General features: G+C 38.5%; 1 protein-coding gene across 2 annotated transcripts; it reads left to right on the forward strand.

Annotated features, from left to right (window-relative positions):
* The first annotated feature begins 4 nt into the window (after positions 1-4).
* Positions 5-21,133, forward strand: tsc1b (TSC complex subunit 1b). 2 transcript variants are annotated; one of them, XM_059526168.1, is made up of 22 exons: positions 5-143; positions 2,601-2,851; positions 3,010-3,113; positions 5,256-5,408; positions 5,501-5,645; positions 5,845-5,999; positions 6,927-7,000; positions 7,085-7,263; positions 7,621-7,739; positions 9,200-9,365; positions 9,453-9,568; positions 9,884-9,980; positions 10,669-10,764; positions 10,910-11,522; positions 15,891-15,934; positions 16,542-16,708; positions 16,842-17,024; positions 17,173-17,283; positions 17,462-17,584; positions 17,687-17,874; positions 18,021-18,194; positions 18,815-21,133. In XM_059526168.1, the coding sequence occupies exons 2-22, from the start codon at positions 2,743-2,745 to the stop codon at positions 19,401-19,403; spliced, it is 3,705 nt and encodes a 1,234-aa protein (XP_059382151.1). In that variant the 5' UTR covers positions 5-143; positions 2,601-2,742; the 3' UTR covers positions 19,404-21,133. The 2 variants fall into 2 exon arrangements, with proteins under 2 accessions (XP_059382151.1, XP_059382153.1); XM_059526170.1 differs by having other exon boundaries at positions 9,239-9,365.
* The last annotated feature ends 416 nt before the right edge of the window (positions 21,134-21,549 follow it).

The raw sequence follows: 21,549 nt of genomic DNA on the forward strand, positions 1-21,549 counted from the left end.
CCATGTTCTGCGTCCAGATAAAGGCATGTTTTTGAGCACTCGGGGATTATTTCTCCTGCACACTTGCGGATGATGACTGCGCAGGGAAGGGTTGTGAGGTGTTCAAGATGGCGGCGCCCTGTGGAGTGCAGTTGCTCTAACAGGTAAACAGGTTTATTAAACGATGATTTTTTTGTGGTGATATTTTTACATCATACGCAGTGACAGTCGGAATGTTAGATTTACTCGCTTCTCACTATTTTACGTGCATTATGAAGTCTCTCAGGCGATATTTCTGATTTGCACTAAGCTCGTCGATAATAAGGCTCTCTTGCCTGGGACTGTCTGTGAAATAACAGTCCTCAATGATTGCTATAGTTTCGAATTGAATCTCAACAAGTCTCCGCGTACAAACGCACAAGTTTAAGAAGGAAGTTGAAATGCACGGGGGAATGTTTTATTTTGTTGGCGCATTTTTGGAGACAGTCCCGCAGATTCTGGCCATTGTTCTCTCGCGTTGTTTACGCCAGTGGTCATTTCAACACAGAGCTGCTGTCAGCGCTTGCAGCCGAAACCACAACATCTATCTGCACATGTGTGCTCTATTTTGCAGCATGCAGATGCTAAAATACAGAAATATCTTGTGGCATTTGCTGGCTTTTGCACGCGCTTGCGCGTTTTTAAATATAAAACATTTTGCAGGCAAATCATGCAATGCAGTCCCATACATCACCTTCTTTTTATTTTGTGATCATTGCATATCGGTATATCATATATTTGCACTATGAGTCTTATGTCTTGCTATTTATGGTATGAGTCTTATGTCTTGCTATTTATGGACTTATTTTATATAGTAATTATATATATTTAAATATATTTGTAATTATATATAATTATATATATTTATATTTATAATACATTTGTCCCCCTCTGTATGGATGTGTAAGTAACATAAAATTAAAGATTTGAGACCCCAAACTCAGTTAAGCTTTGAAAAGCAAGAGGACGACATAACAACTTACACACCACCTCTTTAAGGAATTATTTTATGTGGTCTGAACATAGCATATAAAGCTTCTTTGTGCTGTTAACTGCCCTGTTTTCTAGTTGGCAGGCACAGCCACAGTTCGTGTTGCGGTCGTCCAGAACTTCATCTTATTAGTGTTTTTTTTTCCCTCTGAATGCAATGCATGCTCTTTGTTTGTGGGCTACAATCATGAAGTTAATCAGTGAAATTGTTTGTATCTACTCTGCCGAGTGATTTCCATTGAGAGGTCAGTTTGCCATCACCCTTCCCTAGATGGTTCTCTTCTTGCACAAAGTTATGCTTAGAGCAGTGCTTTGTGTTTCAAAACAGCTGTTTGGTTGAGAGCTAGAATAGTCTCCAGCAAGGAGACTGTGTCCTTTTAAGCATTTGTTCTTGTTTCATGTCCGACTGTCAGCTTGAGGTTTTGGTGACTTGAGTTACTGTCAAGATCAAGCTGGTTAGGGTGTAGGTTTAGACCCAAATCTAAAGGAAGTTATTGCTGTGAGGATGTGGTAGACAGTTTCAGCATTAAATACAAAGAAGTATATTTATTATTAAATGGGGAAGACGACATCCTGATAGTCTGCCTTTAAACATTGGGGCTAGTGTGAGTGTCTTTTGTGTCAGCTGATGGAACTGTTACTAGCTGACACAGTTTTGGACTGCATTTTGCATTTCTTGGTCATGTACATGTTTTTTTTTTTCTTTTGTTATTTGTGAATTATTGTATATTATTCTTGTAAATGGATGATTTACTTTTCAGCAAGGATGCTTTAATTGATTAAAAGGGACAGTAAAGACATTTGTAATGGGACTTTTTAATCAAATAAATTATCTTCTTTTGAACATTAAAAGGATCCTGAAAACAAAAGTATCATAGTTTTGCACAAAAATATAAAGCATCAGCAACTGTTTTCAAAATTGCACCAAATCAGCCTATTAGAATTCTTTCTGAAGGACCATTTGACACTGAGGTCTGGAATAATGATCCTGAAAATTCAGCTTTGCTGTCACATGAATTTAAATTTTTTTAATTCCATTTAAAATTGAATTGCAATATTAAAACAGTATAAAAAAATTTTGCCTCTAAAATGCTACTTTATCATTTCATTCATAGTAAAATACTGCTCTACTTTAAAAAACTGTGTTGTGTGTGCTTAGCATGTTACACTGCTCTTGTGTTGTGTAGTATATTCTTGTATGTGTCACATTTCTCTGGTCTCCTTATGAATTTTCATGGTCTGTAGATATGCATTGACCTAATGCTGTCAGGCTGGTGTGACAACTGCTGACTTTTTTCATGTCTGTGCAAGAACAGGTCGCAACATGTGAATCTTGTATGCTTCAGAGTCTTTTGGGTTTGTTGTTTACTTGCCTGAAACGGCCAACCCACATTGCCACAGCTGATGTTAATGATATTTACAATGGTACATCCTAATTCTGTGGAAATGTTCCTGCACATCTTGCAGTGTTTTACTCACTCTCGATTAGGAAGTTTACTTAAAGGCAGAAAATGCAAGATGTTCTCATGAATATTTCATAGAGACAGCTGTTTCTAGACAAGTGATGCAAGTCCTCAAATTGTATCTTGCAGTGGTGCCTGGGGACTGTATTGACGGGCGGCCCAGGGAAACCTCTAGGCTGGACAGGACACGGGACGCCTGGAGAGTGACGTTTAAGAGTCCTACCCCTCTCCCAAGACTGTTTCAGAGACACCCGCCTCCAAACCCTCCACCATGTCCAGGGAACAGCTCAACATGGGGGACCTGCTTCCTCTGCTGGAGACTTCTGCCCTCCGCCAGCTGGATGAGATCAAGGGCCTTATCAATGAACACCTCAACACAGGTCCAGACTAATGCTGTTAGCAGAGGCAGCCTCAGGAACTTTTACCTAGATTTTGTCGAATTTCTAAGCTTCTCAATGTTTGCTACAGGATCCATGTTATAATTCCCTGCAGTGTTTTATTGCATGACTGACAGTCCAAATCGATTCATGTTTTGCAGATCGAGGGTCCGTGCTGCTGAACGGCTTGGTGGACTATTTCCTGGAGACCAACTCCGCCCAGGCAGTGCACATCCTGTCCTCAGTGAGGGAGCCACACGATAAGGTGACTGACGGCGCACTGATTTTATTGTTTTGTTTCTAACACAGTCTGAACTTATAGACAGAAGAGAATGTCTGCAGATCTTTTCAGTGTTTCTCACTCAGTCCATTTTCCCTGAGGTTTTCGGACAAATTAAAAGAATGAAAGTATAACCTTTGAAAATAAGTATTAGTAATGTGATTTATGGTTGTACAATAAAGTATTATTTTTATTATTAAATACTAAATTTTTTTTACAGTACAATAGTTTCATTACAACATAATTCTTATTTCGTTTCATATTTCACAATAAAAATGATCATTAATGTTATTTTACAGTAATACTGAGTGAGTCTAAAACTGCTGGAATATGGCCCATAATAACTGAAGTGGAGAGATTTTTTTTTTTAAACCGTTTTAGTGTTTGACCGATATATCGCCAAGACCTATATATATATAAATTTTTCAAATATTGGGATTGGCCGGTAAGTCTTTCTGCTTGGCAGATGTGTTCAAGATGGGACTTTTATTTTGGCGGCGCTTAGAAAGGCAGCGCCCAAGCGCACACAGTGCTCACACTCTCTCTCTTGTTTACTGTCATCGTTAACAGTTCTGTCTAATATGAATAGAAGTCTGTCTAATAATCAGATAGAATGGTTAAACAAAGGAAGTAATGTATACAAAAAGCATTAAGAACGATTGCTTTTATATTATTAGTTATAGAAAGACAAACATTATAATACTCTCTCGTTTGCTGTCAGCATTAAGCAAATATGCATTTATTTCATTTAAACAAATTTTTGAATGACTAATGAATATTCAATTTCACAAACCTTGCAAACTTCGTTGAATTCAGCTGTGAGATCTTGTGAAGTGTGTATCCAGCATGATCGCGTGTTCTCTGTGATGTGAATTGAATGCTTTAAACATGATTTCAAATTATGCTGCGCTTTATATTCTCTGTGTGCTGTATGTAAAATGAGTGTTACCTTGGCTTTATTTGACAAATATGATTCCCAATGCACACAAACTTCCCAGAATACTGAGTGCCCTGTTGGTTACAGTGGTTACTTCCTTAATTATATTTTGATTAAATATTTATTTTTTTGTGAAAAATACTTTGTCATCTAAAGAATAAGTATATTTTACATATTTATTTTTTAACCCATTGTCAAATGATTTCAAATTTCTTAAATATGAATAAAACATTTTATATATATTTGTGTGTATGTGTGTGTATACATATACATATATATAAATGTATATATAAATATATATACACACACACACACACACACACACATCGGCTATTGGCCCCCCGCTTTCCAAGATACCGGCATCGGCTGTCAAAACACCAATATCGGTCGACCATATTGTTTGAAACCAAAACAAGATTTTGGTCATTTTGTCATCTTATATATTTTTGACACAAAATCAACTATTTTTGACACAAATCAAACTTGTTGTATTGTGTGAAAATTTTTTCATATACAATTTCATGCAAATCATTTTTCAATGACTTTCTTTAAAAATAAGTAGTAGCTTGATTGCCGTTAAACATTTATTATTTTATATCTATTTTTGCTGAAAAGATATAAACCCAAGTGTGAATGTACACATTTTACATTTCCCAAATCATTCAGCCCTAAAAGCATGGTTTGCATTTAAAAAAAGTATTCACACTAGAAAAAATAATAATAAAATAAATACATAATAATAGAACTAATAAATAAATCTTTTTAAATTCTGTTTTTATGCAAATGCATTACCCTACAAAATCATCCCCTATGATTTTAGAATTATTAATGGTTTCCAAATAGAACTGTTCAAATCATCTGGTGAAAATTTTTTTCTATGTCAATTTTTTCCCCATTGACTGCAGTCCAGATTAGTTCCAATCAATAATGTGAATATTACACACCTCACCTTTAAAAACGTGTAACCATTGGAGTTTGCATATAATATGCAACCAGCCTAAATTCTTAGAGTAAAAACACCAGTGAAATATGAACAGATTTGAGAAGCTTCATTTAACCTCAGAGCATATCAAAATATCTTCAAGGCATATTTCTCTTTCGTTTCATTAATATTTAATAACAACAATAAATGAGAATACATTATCAACTGTTATGTCTTCAATATGATTTGTCTGTTTTCTGTTTCTCAGCATCTTTTTGATAAAATGAATGAATGCATGGCTAAAGCCCCCTGTCGCCTGCCCACTCTCACTCTACTGGGGCACGTTGTCCGTAAGCAGCCGTCTTGGATCCACAAGATCACTCGCTCTCCGCTGCTGCTATCTCTCCTCAAATGCCTCAAGGTAAGCTGACAATGTAAAAGACCTCTCAGATATGTCTCTTAGTATTGTATCTTGTAACCTACAGTATACGTATGATAATTTGTGTTTTACAGACAGACACAGATGTTGTGGTTTTGATAACTGGAGTCCTGGTACTCATCACATTATTACCCATGATTCCCCAAGCTGGCAAGCAGCATCTCTATGAATTTTTTGATATCTTTGGCCGTCTGGCTTCTTGGAACCTGAGAAACCTAGGTAAGAGTCACTAAGCATGCAAGTACTGTATGACTCAGTTATTCAATATTTTTATCCCTGAGGCATATATTGAAAGCCTCCGGATGGTTTCAGTCTCCCACAGAAAGCCAAAAATATTATGAGGCATCCTATTACAAATAAGATGGCTTATAATATTTTTGGATGGTTAACTAGCTGTGTGGTCAATCTCTGTTGACAGGACACGTCCCGGAGGTTTATCTCATCCACCTGCATGCAAGCGTCTACTCACTCTTCCACCGGCTGTATGGGATGTATCCCTGCAATTTTGTGTCTTACTTGCGCTCCCATTACAGCATGAAGGAGAACATGGACACTTTTGAGGAGGTGGTCAAGGTGAGCTGTCAGCCATGCAGTTGCTTGCCCTGGAGGTTTTCCAAATACATGAGATCTACTGAAATTCCATTCAATCCATAATAGCATTTAAAATGATGATAAAAACAATGATGTTTGTTTCTAATGTTTTACCTTTTAATTTATATAAACAAAATAGTATAGAATTTTAAAACTGGCCATTTGTCTGTTATTAGGCATGACATGAAATTTAATTAAATTAAATTACATTAATGCATTTAGCAGACGCTTTTATCCAAAGCGACTTACAGTGCATTCAGGCTATCAATTTTTACCTATCTTGTGTTCCCGGGGAATCGAACCCCCAACATTGCGCTTGATAGCGCAGTGCTCTACCAATTGAGCTACAGGAACACTTATTATTAACATGACATTTATTATTGGTATACAGTATCAATGCAAAAATTTGGGGTGGTAAAAAAGTCTCCTATGCTCACCAAGTCTGCATTAATTTTATAAATACAGTATACAGTATAAACAGTAATATTGTGAAATATTGGATAATTTAAAAATAATTTAAAAAATCTAATGTATTTCAGTTTGTAATTTATTCCTGTGATGCTAATGCTGAAATTTCTTCAGAGACACATGATCCTTCAGAAATCATTCTAATATGCAGAAGAAACATTTCTTATTATTAATCATGTTGAAAACAGTCGTGCTGCCTTATGTTAGTGGAAACTGTATTCTTTGGTTAATAGAAAGTTTAAAATGTAACATTTATTTAAAATAGAAATGATAATGTAACTTTTTGATTAAATTTAATGCATTTTTGCCAACCCCAAACATTTCAATGGTAGTATAAGTCAGAATTTTCTTCTGGGGGCATCCACGACTAACGCCTAATTAGTGATGGTGTGATTAACTGTTGCTGTTTATGTCGTATTTATGTCTGAGTATACGTTTCAGCCCATGCTTGAACATGTCAGAATACATCCCGAATTAGTGACCGGAACTAAGGACCATGAACTAGATCCCAGCCGGTGAGGCAATACTGACTTATGTCACTTTAAATGCACAAACCACAAGCGTTATAGTCTATCATTTGGTCTCTTTTCTCTCTACAGGTGGAAGAAATTTGAAATCCACGACATCATTATTGAGTGTGCCAAAGTCTCTCTGGACCCGAAGGATGCATCCTGTGAAGAGGGCTATGCCAGCATGCCTGAGCATTTCTGTGCTCATCTACAACAACGTCCGGCTGATTGCACTGCCAGCCCTTACGGCGACTTCCACAGTAGCTACGGTAATGCTCTCATCCTGTCTGAATTACATTTTGTGACCTCAGCATCCAGCAAAATAGCACTTCTCAGTGTTTTTTTCTATCCTAGAGATGGTGAAGGGTTATAGAAATAGATGTATTATTTAGAAATACTGTTTTTCTGTTTTCCTCTGTTTTTAATTCCTAGGGAATGTGTGAAGTGAGAAAATGTATGTCTTACACAACTGAAGAAAAACATCTGCCAAATGCATAAAATGTAATAGCTAGGCAAGATAAAAACTAACGTGATAATTCAGTCACAGTCTGTTTTCAGGCAAACCTTGTTTTTATAGCAGTGGCAGGATGTTTTGTTGTGGACATAATTTTTCTGTCCCTTTCCAGGAAGTTCATCCTCGACTCATTTCTCCACCCCTCGTCAGCCTGTCGTCCCTCCCTTGGCCCTGTCCTCTTTCTCAGGGACCCAGCCCCCCTATCGCAGCCCAACTGGAACAAGATGGCAGGTGAGAGTTCACCAAACTCGGAAATCTACAATCCAGTTTTTAGTTTATAATTTGTTTGCTTTAGCAGCTTAGATGCAATATCGGAGCTTGTGTTTGGAGCTATCTGTTTGAATCCGGTGAATCAGTGTTCTGCATATAAACAGATCCGGGTTGGCACTCTTGTTTGTGCAGTTGCACCAGTGCAGGAATCAGTGTCTGCTTCCCTCCTCCCTCTTGTTGTTTGTCAGCTGTTGTCCATAAATCACCCATCCCTGAACCCCTCCCTTCCCACTGCACACCCCCCTCTTTCTTCCACCATGAATCATCTCCTTGTTCTCCAGGCAGGCTGAGGAGCTGAGAGGAAAGGAGGGGAGAGGTGTTGAGTCATTCCAGTGGGTGTGCAGGGCTTTAAAAAGAGAAAAACATGCCATCTCTTAGCTGACGCAGAAATGGTTGTCTTGGCAATGTGAATGACGTTAGAGCGCTTTCTCCTGGCCTGTCACCTCCCACGGTCAGGACCTTTATTCAGCTGAACCCTCTGCAGACTGAAAACAAACAGCATTGCGTTTGTGTTCTAATGAGCACATTTGGTCCTATGTTAATGTTTTTCTCACAATTCAAGATTATGTTCTCACAAGTTTGTTGTGATTTGGTAAATACTTTTTATTAGGAGTGCACTGATTTGAAAATTAGAGGCTGATGCAGACAATGGTTATATTAAAAGATAGCAATCCGATTGGTAGTTTTTCTCAAATAGAGCTCAGCATGCAACATCTCTCTAAAAGGGAAAGTGCTTTTCAAGATCTAGTGCTCTTACAGAGTTAAACTTGATGTTAGTTCTAGATGATGATCTCAATATTAAAATAAGTATAAACATTTAAAGGATTTGTTTATCCATAAAAGAAGATTCTGCCATTAAGTACTCAGCCTCATGCCGTTCCAAACCTGTAAGACCTTCGTATATCTTCGGAACACAAGTTAAGATATTTTTGATGAAATCCGAGGGCTTTCTGACTCTCCATAGAAAACAGTGCAATTGAAATGTTCCCAGATCCAGAAACGTAGTAAGGGCATCATCAGTAAAACTGTCCATGTGACATCAGGTTTCAACCATAATTTTATGAAGCTATTATGATCTATTTTATGCGCAAAGAAAACAAAAACAAGGACTTAATTCAAGTAATTACTGAAAGGTTTTTATTTTTTGGTGAAATAAGCCTTTAATAATGGTTGATTATAAAATATGCAATATTGTTTTATAACCAGAATGGTGCAAATATGTGCTTTATTACACTTTTCACTATGCCACATGCTGTCGCAAAATGTACTACACTTTGAAGTTGCTGGTAAAAGTTTACATTTTGTTAATTGGTTGTATTTTATGGATAAAGCATAAATTTATTAGAGTCCATCTGATAATCACTGGAGTCTGCACGAGCAGTCATGGGACTGATATTGTGTGTGCTTGTGTTTATTTATAGAACTCCAGCGTTGAATTTAATACAACGTATGGCTTTAAGGATTCCCTCTGGAGCCCCTCCTCCCAGTGCGGCATGGCCACGCCCCCTTCCTCCCGTGGGATGTCACCAAACCCGGAACTGTCCCAGAGTGCCTCTCACCTACCAACCCGCCTCTACAGCACACCTGGTGAATATACTGTCTATGCTTGTTCACAGGTAGGCATATCTGGGTCTCCGTTTCCTGAATTTGGTTTTGCCATCTTCACTGTGGCAGGTGGTAAAGGCACCCCATCCTCTAACACCCCTGCAGCCACCTCACCTCCTCCTAGCCTCTCTGATGAGTTTCCCCCTGTGTTTCTGCCTCGCAGAACTGCCAGTCCACCATGCAAGGTACATCTGTTGAGAATAACCTTTTGTGTGGATCAGAAGTTTTTACTTAAGGGGGTCATTCACCCAAAAAAGAAAATTTTGTCATAATTTACCTGTCAAAAAAACTCTTTTTTTTCTTATTAAAAATATGTGCATTTGTAAAATCTAAATTTGCGTGATTTTGACATTTATTGTATGGGCAAAAATAGTTTTTCATTGTAGTTTTTGAGTGAAATATCTCTTTAAGCCTTCCTTAACCTTTCTTTGTTAAACAACTTCAAGTTTAAGACCTTTTTTTCTTGTGTATAGTTTCACTACAAGTTATTTTAACTTTAGGATGCCAGACCTTTAGACCATGTCAAACCCGTCTTGGTCAGACAGGAGCCGGTCAGACAGGAGCCAGACAGAGAGCTCCAAACAATCAATCACAGAGGTATGTTACATGTACGAATCACTCAAAACACAAGAACAGTGTTTTGACAGCTAATACAGCAGCCTGACATTAAAGTAAAGGTTTAATTCTCTTTAAAATAAATTCATGTAAATATAAATTATTATAATTAATTCTGTAATCTTTGGTCAACATTTTAAAGCGCCAAGCAGAAAAGGCAATAGGGAAGTTGACACCACAGCTATAACGATAACTGCACTGAGGAAAATCATTGATGAATGATACAAACATTGACATTAAAAAGTTTGAGCATTTAAGGCAGCAGACAACATAACTGCTGTGGCACGCTTATAATAAACAGTTCTTATAAGTGTGGTATTGTTATAAGTTATTGTCTGTTGGTATGGACACTATATAGTGTGGGAGCTGTTTTCTACCACAGAATAAAAAAATAAAAAAGCTAATTGCAGCTTTTTATCTCACAATTCAAACTTTTTTTGCAATTCTTAGCAAAAAAAATCTGAAATGTGAGATTAGCATTAGCAATTGTGAAATTCTGAGGTTTCATCTTGCAAGTCTGTTTATGTAATTGCGACATTTCTCACATATTTTTTGCGCAATTGCGTGTTTATGTCGCACAATTCTGACTTTTCTTATAAGAATTGCAAGTGTACATCTTGCAATTAGATGTGTCATTAAGAATTATTAAGAAGTTTTTTATTTGACCCAGATGGGAGAGGTGAGAACATGCCCATGACCCTGACCGAGCTCTCTGTGTACATGAAGGAGCAAGAACAACTGAGGATCGAGAAAGAGCGGGAGGATGGTATGAACTTGCACTCAGTGGTTGTGTGTGGCCAGTGCTTTATTTTCAATCGCTTCATACCATTTGTGTCTTTTTCTGACAGACTAACTAAACCGTTAGGCTTTGGATATATCCTTATATAATTTTCCATCTTCCATCCTCTAAGCTGCCATCACAGAGGAGCTTCTTAAGTTAACAGAGGAAAAGCGGGATTTAGCTGGCCTTCGTGGCTTCGACTCTCCATTCTTCAGCACTACAGAGACCCTGACCGGAGCGCAAGAGAAACCCCTGCCCTCTTCTATCCTGGGCAGCTCGATTAGAGACCCTCACAACACAATCTCAACACCCGATAAGACTGAGATCACGCCTGGGGACAGAGGCAGAGTCAGCAGAAGCACATCCCAGGAGCATCCCTGGTCCTTCCAGCCAGTCTTCATGCCCATCGAGCACCCAACACAAAGCCACATCCATCGGAGCTCCTCTGCGCCTGAGGACGAGGCGCTTAAATACAACTTTTGCTCCCCGAGCCCAAACAAACCACCACCCATGCCGTATGAGGCTCTGTTTGACCTGGCCCTGCCTCGGGCAGCCTCTATCTTCGTGGGGAGGAAGACCTCAGAGATCGTGCAGCGAGTAGTCTTGGAAAGGATTCAGAGGGGTGATGTGGGCAAGCAAGGGGGGGAGGGGGGTGTTGAGGGGGCTGTGTCTGTCTCCCCCTTGGAGGTGCTGGATCGCCTCGTGCAGCAGGGCGGTGACGCCCATGACAAAGTGTTAAAGAGGTAAGCCTTTTGCTTGCACTGTTAACTCTTGATATTGCTTGTGGTCATGTGGCTTGGTGGTTAAACATCTGAGCTTATAATCAAAAGGTTGCAGGTTTCTGTTGTGTTCTTGAGTACGGCACTTAAAGGGATAGTTCACTCAAAAAAAAAACATTGTCACTCTTGGTTAGACATAAATAAAAGCCTAAATTTAATCTGTTCATCATATAAAGCAATTGTTTCTCTTCACAAGACTTGGATTAAACTGTTTGGATTTATGTGGTTTCAATTTGCAACACCTTCATAACCCTTTTGAATCTTTAAAGTTTTGTTTACTTGGGCTTTCAAGGGAGATAGAGAAATATCTTAACTTTCAGAATTTAAATTTTTTGGTGAAGTATCACTTTAACTGCAGTTTGCTTAGTATCCACCAAAAGACATAGGGATAGAGAATTACGTTTCTCACTCATAAATACAATTTGTTCAGTCATGTACTGCATGTGCTCAGAACTCTTAATTATGATATATCTAACTCCACACAAAGGGAACATTAGCAACATGCTAACAAACATCCGGATCATCTTAACCACCACATAGCGAGATGCTGTCAACCATATGAAACACCTTAACAACCTCACAGACCAACAACCACCCTTAGACATCACCCCGAATGACCACATAGCTACATGCTAACAATCAACTGGAACTTTTCAATTCAAGTTTATTTGTATAGCGCTTTTTACAATACAAATCGTTACAAAGCAACTTTACAGAAAATTATGTTTCTACAATATTTAGTAGTAGCTTATGGTGGTGACTGTCAGTTTGTGCACGTTTGACAGGATTTTTAGGAAAAATTAATACAAGACGTAGTCAGCTAGACGATGAACATTTATTAATATTATTAATTAATAATTATTATATGATGCAGTCACACATGTAGCAATAATTGTTAGTTCTGTTTGTTGATTCAGGGTTAGCATCATCTGAGGTCCTCTGAGGGTCAGCATCATCTCTTCTCAGGTGTTCTGGATCCAGACTGGAGCTTGTGTAAATCCTAGTTACATCCCGTGGCAAAACATAGAAACAAAATAGAGACATCATTAGCATAGCTGCTGATCCAACAAAGTAAAATTAGTTTAACCCAACTAATGAATAAAAATGCACATTTGATCAGATGCAACTACACTCACAATTTAAGAGATACATTATTCGAATGCTTGGCGAAAGAGATTAGTTTTTAATCTAGATTTAAACAGAGAGAGTGTGTCTGAACCCCGAACATTATCAGGAAGGCTATTGCAGAGTTTGGGAGCCAAATGTGAGAAAGCTCTACCTCCTTTAGTGGACTTTGCTATCCTAGGAACTACCAAAAGTCCAGCGTTTTGTGACCTTAGGGTGCGTGATGGGTTGTAGCGTGGTAGAAGGCTAGTTAGGTACGCAGGAGCTAAACCATTTAGGGCCTTATAGGTAAGTAATGATAATTTGTAACTGATACGGAACCTAATAGGTAGCCAGTGCAGAGACTGTAAAATTGGAGTAATATGATCATATTTTCTTGACCTGGTAAGGACTCTAGCTGCTGCATTTTGGACTACCTGTAGCTTGTTTATTGACGAAGCAGGACAACCACCTAGAAGTGCATTACAATAGTCCAATCTAGAGGTCATGAATGCATGAACTAGCTTTTCTGCATCAGAAACAGATAACATGTTTCGTAGCTTGGCAATGTTTCTAAGATGGAAGAATGCAGTTTTTGTAACATTGGAAATATGATTTTCAAAAGACAAATTGCTGTCTAATATAACACCCAGATTTCTGACTGTAGAGGAAGTAACAGTACATCCGTCTAGTTGCAGATTGTAATCTACAAGATTCTGTGTAGTGTTTTTTGGTCCAATAATTAACATCTCTGTCTTATCCGAATTTAATTGGAGAAAATTATTTGTCATCCAATCTTTTACATTTTTAACACACTCTGTCAGCTTAGATAATTGAGAAGTTTCATCTGGTCTCGTTGAGATATATAGCTGAGTATCACCAGCATAACAGTGGAAGCTAATTCCGTATTTTCTAATAATATTACCAAGGGGCAACATGTATATTGAAAATAGAAGGGGACCTAGGAAGGATCCTTGTGGCACTCCATATTTTACTGATGATAAATGAGAGGACACCCCATTTAAGTAAACAAAATGGTAGCGATCGGACAGGTAGGATCTAAACCATCTTAGAGCCTGCCCTTGAATACCTGTATAGTTTTGTAATCGATCTATGAGTATGTCATGATCTATGGTGTCGAACACAGCACTAAGATCAAGTAAGACTAGAAATGAGATGCAGCCTTGATCTGACGCAAGGAGCAGGTCATTTGTAATTTTAACAAGTGCAGTTTCTGTGCTATGGTGGGGCCTGAAACCTGACTGAAATTCTTCATACAGATCATTTTTATGCAGGAAGGTGCTCAATTGAGCAGACACAACTTTTTCTAAAATTTTAAACATAAATGGAAGATTTGAAATAGGCCTATAATTTGCCAGTACAATAGGATCTAGTTTTGGTTTCTTAATAAGAGGCTTGATAACCGCCAGCTTGAATGGTTTTGGGACGTGACCTAAAGATAACGACGAGTTAATGATATTGAGAAGCGGTTCTTCGGCTACAGGTAACCACTCTTTCAGTAATTTAGTGGGTACAGGATCTAATAAACATGTTGTTGGTTTAGATACAGTGATAAGTTTATTTAGCTCTTCCTGTCCTATATTTGTAAAGCACTGCAGTTTATCTTTGGGTGCGATGGATGAAACTGAAGTGTTAGATGCTGTAGAATCTACATTCGCTATTGTATTTCTAATGTTATCTATTTTATCAGTGAAGAAATTCATAAAGTCATTACTATTTAACGTTGGTGGAATATTTGAATCAGGTGGCGTCTGGTAATTTGTTAATTTAGCCACTGTGCTAAATAAAAACCTTGGATTGTTTTGGTTATTTTCAATGAGTTTGTGGATATGCTCTGCCCTAGCAGTTTTTAGAGCATGTCTATACCTGGACATACTGTTTTTCCATGCAATTCTAAAAACTTCCAAGTTAGTTTTTCTCCATTTGCGTTCAAGACTACGAGTTTCTTTCTTGAGGGAGTGAGTATTACTGTTATACCATGGCACAGTACGTTTTTCTCTAACCTTTTTCAATTTGATGGGGGCAACAGTTTCTAATGTATTAGAGAAAATAGTGCCCATGTTGTCAGTCATTTCGTCTAATTCATGTGTATTTTTGGGTACAAATAGCAGTTGAGATAGATCAGGCAGGTTATTTGCGAATCTTTCTTTGGTGGCTGGAACAATAGTTCTTCCCAGACGGTAACGCTGAGACATATAGTTAATATCAGTTATACGCAGCATGCACGATACAAGGAAATGGTTTTGTAATATCATCACTTTGAGGTACAATATCTATAGCAGTAAGATCGATTCCATGAGATATAATTAAATCTAGTGTATGATTAAAACGATGAGTGGGCCCGGTGACATTTTGCTTGACTCCAAAGGAGTTTATTAGGTCAGTAAACGCAAGTCCTAATGTATCATTTGTATTAGCAACGTGAATATTAAAATCTCCCATGATTAGCGCCTTATCAACTGTAACTAGAAGGTCTGAGAGGAAATCTGCAAATTCTTTTAGGAATTGCTTGGAACTTATTGGCAATCAAGTAGAAACTTATACAAGCTCTCAGAACTCATCACATTGAGGTTGAGGTTTACATATAACGAGAATTATTTTTAGAAAATGTGAACAGTTTAGTTTACTTTTCAGTTTCTGAACTTGAAGACGTGTTAAATGGCTACTACCCTTACAAAATTAACCATAGTTTTATTGTAGTAAAAGTGTAGTAACCATTTGTATAACCGACGTTTTACTACAAATACCATAGGTAATGTGTGGTTACAAAGGTTTAAAAATAGTTGTTTTTTTTGTAGTAACACCATGTTTAATGTGTTGCTCTGAGGCTCTTTTGGGAAGAACTGGCTCAGACTAGTTGCAGATTGACTCTCTAACTTGCTATCACACTGAAACAACCGTCTGCATTGTCCTGTGTCACATCCACTGCCACGCAAATCAGTCCACAGCATTAACAGAACACAATCAGAGCTCTTTCTCTCTCCTCCTGCCCGGCACAGGTCTTACTGGAAGACACGTAATTGAGTTGGGTTACTGGGCTCACACAAACAGAGGTGTTTTGGCTTTGGTCAGAAAGGGTTCTGTGTGAAAAGGCTTCTTCTGCCAGAAAAGCAGTGTGTCCCAAATTATTGTTACATTGACACTGACCTTGTTGATCCTGTGTTTTCTCCCTTCCTTTTCTTCCAACATTTCCACAATCGCTCTCAGATTGCCCCTGCCAAGCAAGTCAGCTGACTGGACACACTTTGGAGGTAAACAACATTACATGAGCACACGTTCGCTACTTGTGGAAAAGTAGTTCTTTCACAGTACAGAGAAACAAGTCCGTGTTTTCAGCAAGGGGATAAACATTTAAAGGATTATTAAAAGGATAGGGTGCCCACCCACACGACATTCTTACTTTTGCAAAGTATGAAAAGATATTTTAAAGTATGTTGGTAATCCAGCAGTTTTGCACCCCACTCAATTACACTCAATTACAATTACATTTGATTCTCCAAATACCTTCTTTTATGTTCCACAGAAGAAAGAAATACATGAGGTTGACGCAACGATGATGACAGAATACAAATTTTCGTGTGAACTAAGTAATTGTTTCCATTTAAAATCTCCTCATATGTTGGTGGTCATGATGTGACAAGTTGATTTAATACACACTTTAGTAACACCCCTATTATCTGACACTTTCAGTTGTGCAATAAATTAATCATAGATGACAACTATACCTATGAATAGATTGTTTCGATTGTATAGTTCTTTATACAGTACAGAGTGTTTCAAAGCAGCTTCAAATTAATAAACGGAAAAATTAGTATAATGTATGAGTTTATGTAGAAATCTTTAATTTCTCATGCACAGGTTCGGTTCCTCTGGACGAGCTGCACACACTGCGTAGTCAGCTGCTTCTGTTACACAACCAGCTCCTGTACGAGCGCTACAAGCGAGAGCAGCATGCCATACGCAACCGACGTCTGCTTCGCCGCATCATCAATGCCACGGCGCTGGAGGAGCAGAATAACGCCATGGTAACCTCAGCTCAGAGTCTTGATCTGTAGGACAGCATTCGGTTTGAGTCAAGGTTACCTGATGTTCACTTTGACCACTAGAGGGCGGTAAAAACCAATACACTTGATTGTATGGATGTGTTTGTTTCTCCAGAAGGACCAGCTGAACCTGCAGAGTGTGGATATCCTGTCTTTGAGAGAGAGCCTGCAGGTAGAGCAGCAGAGATACCGGCAGCTCTGGGACGACCGAGAGACTGTAGTTACACGCCTGCACAGCCAGATACGCCAACTACAACAGGCCAGAGATGACTACTACACCAAAAACCAGGAGTTACAGGTGCTAATCAATTTATTATTCTTTTTTTTAAGCTCAAACCTTGAAGCTGTACAATATATAATTTAATAATAGTAGATGAGATTGCCTCTACATTGTAGATTGGAATCAGGTTGATAATTTTTCATGCACTTGTTAATCCTCCAATCAGAGTAAACTACAGGAATGCCATAAGCGAATAGGTGAGATGGAGGCGGAGCTTCAGAAGGCAAACAACAAGGTGTGCCACACGGGACACCTGCTGAACCAGCTGACTGCCAAGGTAAAAACAATCACCCTCTGTCTCTCAAACTCCAAAAATGTGGATCTCTTATCTGTTAGTCCATTTGAGTCTATTTTCTGAAGTAAATGATCATTTGTTATTTTCGAGTGAATGGTCCCGTTAAAGATTTTGCACCTATATATATTCATTATATTCCCCTAATTTGGCCTTTCTTCAGTTGTCGTCGAGTGAAAGTATTCAGCAGCAGTTGAGTTTTCTAAATAAGCAGCTGCTGCTGCTAGGAGAAGCCCATAAACTGTGCGTTCAGGAGCTGCATCAGGCCGGACCAGATACTGGCAAGGTACAAGTCAAAGGAACAAGAAACTTGGTGTCTCTTTTGTCTTTGCCATAAATACAATTTAAGTCGTATTCCTCTCTGGCCTTGTCCACTTCTCTCTTGTAGGAAGTGCAGATGCTGCAGACATCCTGGGGGAAGGAGACGGAGTGTCTAAAGCAAAATCTGTTACTTCAGACTCAAAAGCTGGATGCTGCTCAGCAGAGAGTGGCGGAGCTGGAGAGTCAACTCACTAAAAAAGAGCATCTGATTGCAGAACAAAAGAAGTTTTTAGAAGATGTCAAGGCTCAGGCTAAGTATGATCTTTTTTGTTAACTTTTATGTGCATTTATTGACACTTTGAAGGACAAAGCTTTCCCTCAGTTTTCTGTATAATATCTTTCTTGCTTAGTTCCATCATTTCACAATGTCTCACAATCTTTCTTATTTGCCTTCTGCTCAGAGGGGAACTGCAGGCCTCTGAGAGCAGATATCAGGCACAGAGGCAGGTAACCCTGGTTCTGCAGACTGAGCTTCTGCAGCTCTACAGCAGGTTGGAAACAGAAGACTCCTCTGGCTCTGCTTCAGCCTTACCGGCAGAGGACGCCACTGAACCCTGCGGTTCCACCGAGCCCAGGTAGGACTCATAACCATAGTGTCATTCAAATATAAAGACATTTGAAACAAAGATACCATTGTCCAGTTCAGCATGGTACTACTACTGTGTTTGAATGATTTTATCATATGCATTTTGTGCTGTTGGCACTTTCCATGAATCGGGACGGGTACCTTATTAGACCTTTACGTATTGAATTTGCATTCTACATTTGTGTGTGTTTATATATAAATATAAAAAAAATCAGCAGGGGATAAAATAAATATTTCCCCACCGTATATGTGTGTATATATACGTGTGTGTGTGTGTGTGTGTGTGTGTATATATATATATATATATATATATATATATATATATATATATATATATATATATATATATATATATATATATATATAATATATTTTGGAATAGCTATTTGACTAACATCTAATAATTCTCTCTCCAAATAACTTATTGCATTTTTGCCTTAATTACTAAAAAAAATAACTAAAAATAATAGGACACTAATTTGTTTCCTGTTTTTGTGGTCTGTTATAAATGGGTCTGTTTGTGGGTTATATAATTATCATGTATTCTGTTGCATTCTTCTCTCTTTCTTACGATTGTGACTTTTTTTCTGGTTGTTTCTGGTGTCACAGTGTCATAGTGGTGGATGGTGCAGTAAAAACAGCCACCAAAGAAGACAGCAAGTCACCTCAGTCTCCACGTGGTAATGGCAGCACTTTATCGCCAGCGCAGCCCATGGGCAGCTCTTCACCGGCCAACTCCGTAAACGGCAATCGAGGCACTCCCCCACCTGTTCTAGTGGAACCGCCCCCTCACCGTCCTCATTCCCCGCTGGGACCCCCTGGACCTTTGGTCCCTTCTGACACCCCACTCACTGTAGGCTCCTACCCCAGCGCCAAAAGCTTTCTGGGAATGCGTGCAAGAGAGCTATTCCGCAACAAAAGTGAAAGCCAGTGCAATGAGGATGAAGCCCCGCCTCCGCGTCTCACTGGCCTATCACAGGGTTTGAAAACTGAGCTCTGCGTGGAGCCTACAGTGAAGAGTTCATCCAGCTCCACTGCTGCGCAGAGATTCACACTCATCACATCTTCTAAAGAAACCCAACCTGATGCTCAGAGAGCCAAAAACCAAGACACGTTCGGCTCAAGATGCCCAGAGAGGCCCAGGCAGCAACCGTTAAGGATCATGGACTATAACAAAAGTCATCAGGAGCACAACTAAAGTTCTGGAAAAAGGGTGAAAGAGAGAGAGTTATAGGATGGAGATATGTGCGAATTTAGATTATTAGAGCGTAAGGCAAGACTCTTTCAATTTTCAGTGTTATCTGTCCCATATCACAAGCTGACAACAGGATTTGGAGCTCATAAATCAGTAAAACCCTCACTGAGATGGGACAAGTGGAAAGAATAGACTAAACCAACATATATAGAAGTGGCCACAAAATGTCTTTTATAGTAATCCCACTGCGTTGTTCGGCAGAAATGTCACCGTTGCATCTTTTATTAGTTGTTTTTTGCTCATTTATCTGCTCCCTTTAACCAAGTAACTGTTGCAGCAGGTGGAAACTTTGCATTTAGGCTGTTTGAAGCAATATAAGTTGAGTAATTTGTAGTAATGGTACAGTGCTTACACCCTCACAGCTCACCTGCACAGAGCTGAAGTGTGTGCTTGGATGCCAGGAGGTGGATGGTCGGTTGGATGGTTGTCTTGTGCCAAGCAGGAGTCAGTGTTTCTTCTTTTACCTTGCAGACATCTCAAGTGCATTTTCATGTGCTCATATCATGTTTATCTTTATTATGTTTGTCTGTGTAAAATGTCTGTTTGTTTGTGTGTGTGTGTGTGTGTTGAAAGTGATGGCCTGTATCCCAGACTTGATTCTGGGTTAGATTGCACTGCAAGTTGTTACTGATTATGGAAAAAATCCGTTACAGTCTTGGACTAGACTAAATCTGGATCCGAGAAATGATACTGCCACAACAAGAGGAAGGTTTGACATGTTTTTTTTAAAAATATTTTTTTACTTATTTATTTTTTGTCCTCTTCTTCTTTTAAGCTTTTCAAGTATTACCAGTGCTTTTGAAAGTTATAAAGCAACTTAAACGAACAACGGTCATAGATTGCTGATCATTATCCACGACTTGTCAAACCTATGAATCCTATCTTTCAGTAATCTTTATAAAACATCATAAGTAAAATCTAGATGATCTAGTGGCCATTTTGAAGCCTTATCCTAATAATAAATAAGTCAGACATCAGTCAAGGAATTCGCTTTGACAATACTTACCTTCAGTCTCAAGCTCAGTCATCATATTTGCTCAAAACTCAGTAGGTAACATAACTATATGTACGATCTGTCTTTTACCCTCTCAATTCAGCGCAGTTCAATGGATATTATTACTAAGTTTGCTTTCTCAGTGCCAGATACTCAATAAGACAGTGACTGTATGCTGTAGAGCTTAAATGAACTGGATTTTGTTCTATTATTCAAGCACATATATTCTTAGACTACCACCTATAAGACTTGATTTTGTCGAGCTGAAAGTATGTGGACTGCAGCAATGAGAGCTGTACAATGCCAAGTAGACTTTCTACAAAAAAATGGCCATGTTGATTGTCAGATTTAGGAATTGCAGATGGGGTGGTCATACTCAAATTGTTCCCAAATCCTGTTGTCCCCTTGAAGTCTGCTGTTCCTTCTGCCTTGCTATCTAGAGCATGTACAACAATTCTCTTTTAATGCCAACAACAGGAACTATGACTTAACAAGATACAAGGTACAATCAGCGTGGAATCAAAGGAAAGTATGAATTCGAGCTCATTTGCTGGAGATGAAAGCTCTTGGGTTTGTTGGAGGGAGAAAAGGCAGGGTCGGTTGGAAAAGTTTCTTAAAGCAGTTGCTTGTAATACTGTGAATGACAAAAATAAAATCGTCTTCAATGTTTTGCACTACAGATTTGGGGTTGTCTCGGTTATTTTCCTCCTTGATTAATTTCGCTTTGATGTCTGGAATGGAAAGAAACACAATTTGAGGCCTACAATCTACGCTGGCAAGAAAACATCTCGTCCTTGGCTGCCAGCCGTAATTATTTGAAGCTGATTTAAATGGGTAATACTTGTTGACGAACAAATAACCATTTGAGGTTTTTAGGTATACTGTATGATAATTATTTGTGCACAGTTAAGTCACTTAATTTGTATGAATTTCATTTCATTTTCAAGCTTTCTATTTTATTTTATTTTTCACTAGTTAGAGTTCAATTCACCATATTAAAATAACTTGTATAAAAGACCTAACAAGCAAAATGTATTTATTTTTCTTACAGGATTTAGAAGACTTCATATATGAGTTGAGCCACTATTGTCTGTC

The sequence above is a fragment of the Carassius carassius genome, chromosome 36 (genome assembly GCF_963082965.1).
Source record: "Carassius carassius chromosome 36, fCarCar2.1, whole genome shotgun sequence".
Lineage (NCBI taxonomy): Eukaryota > Metazoa > Chordata > Actinopteri > Cypriniformes > Cyprinidae > Carassius > Carassius carassius.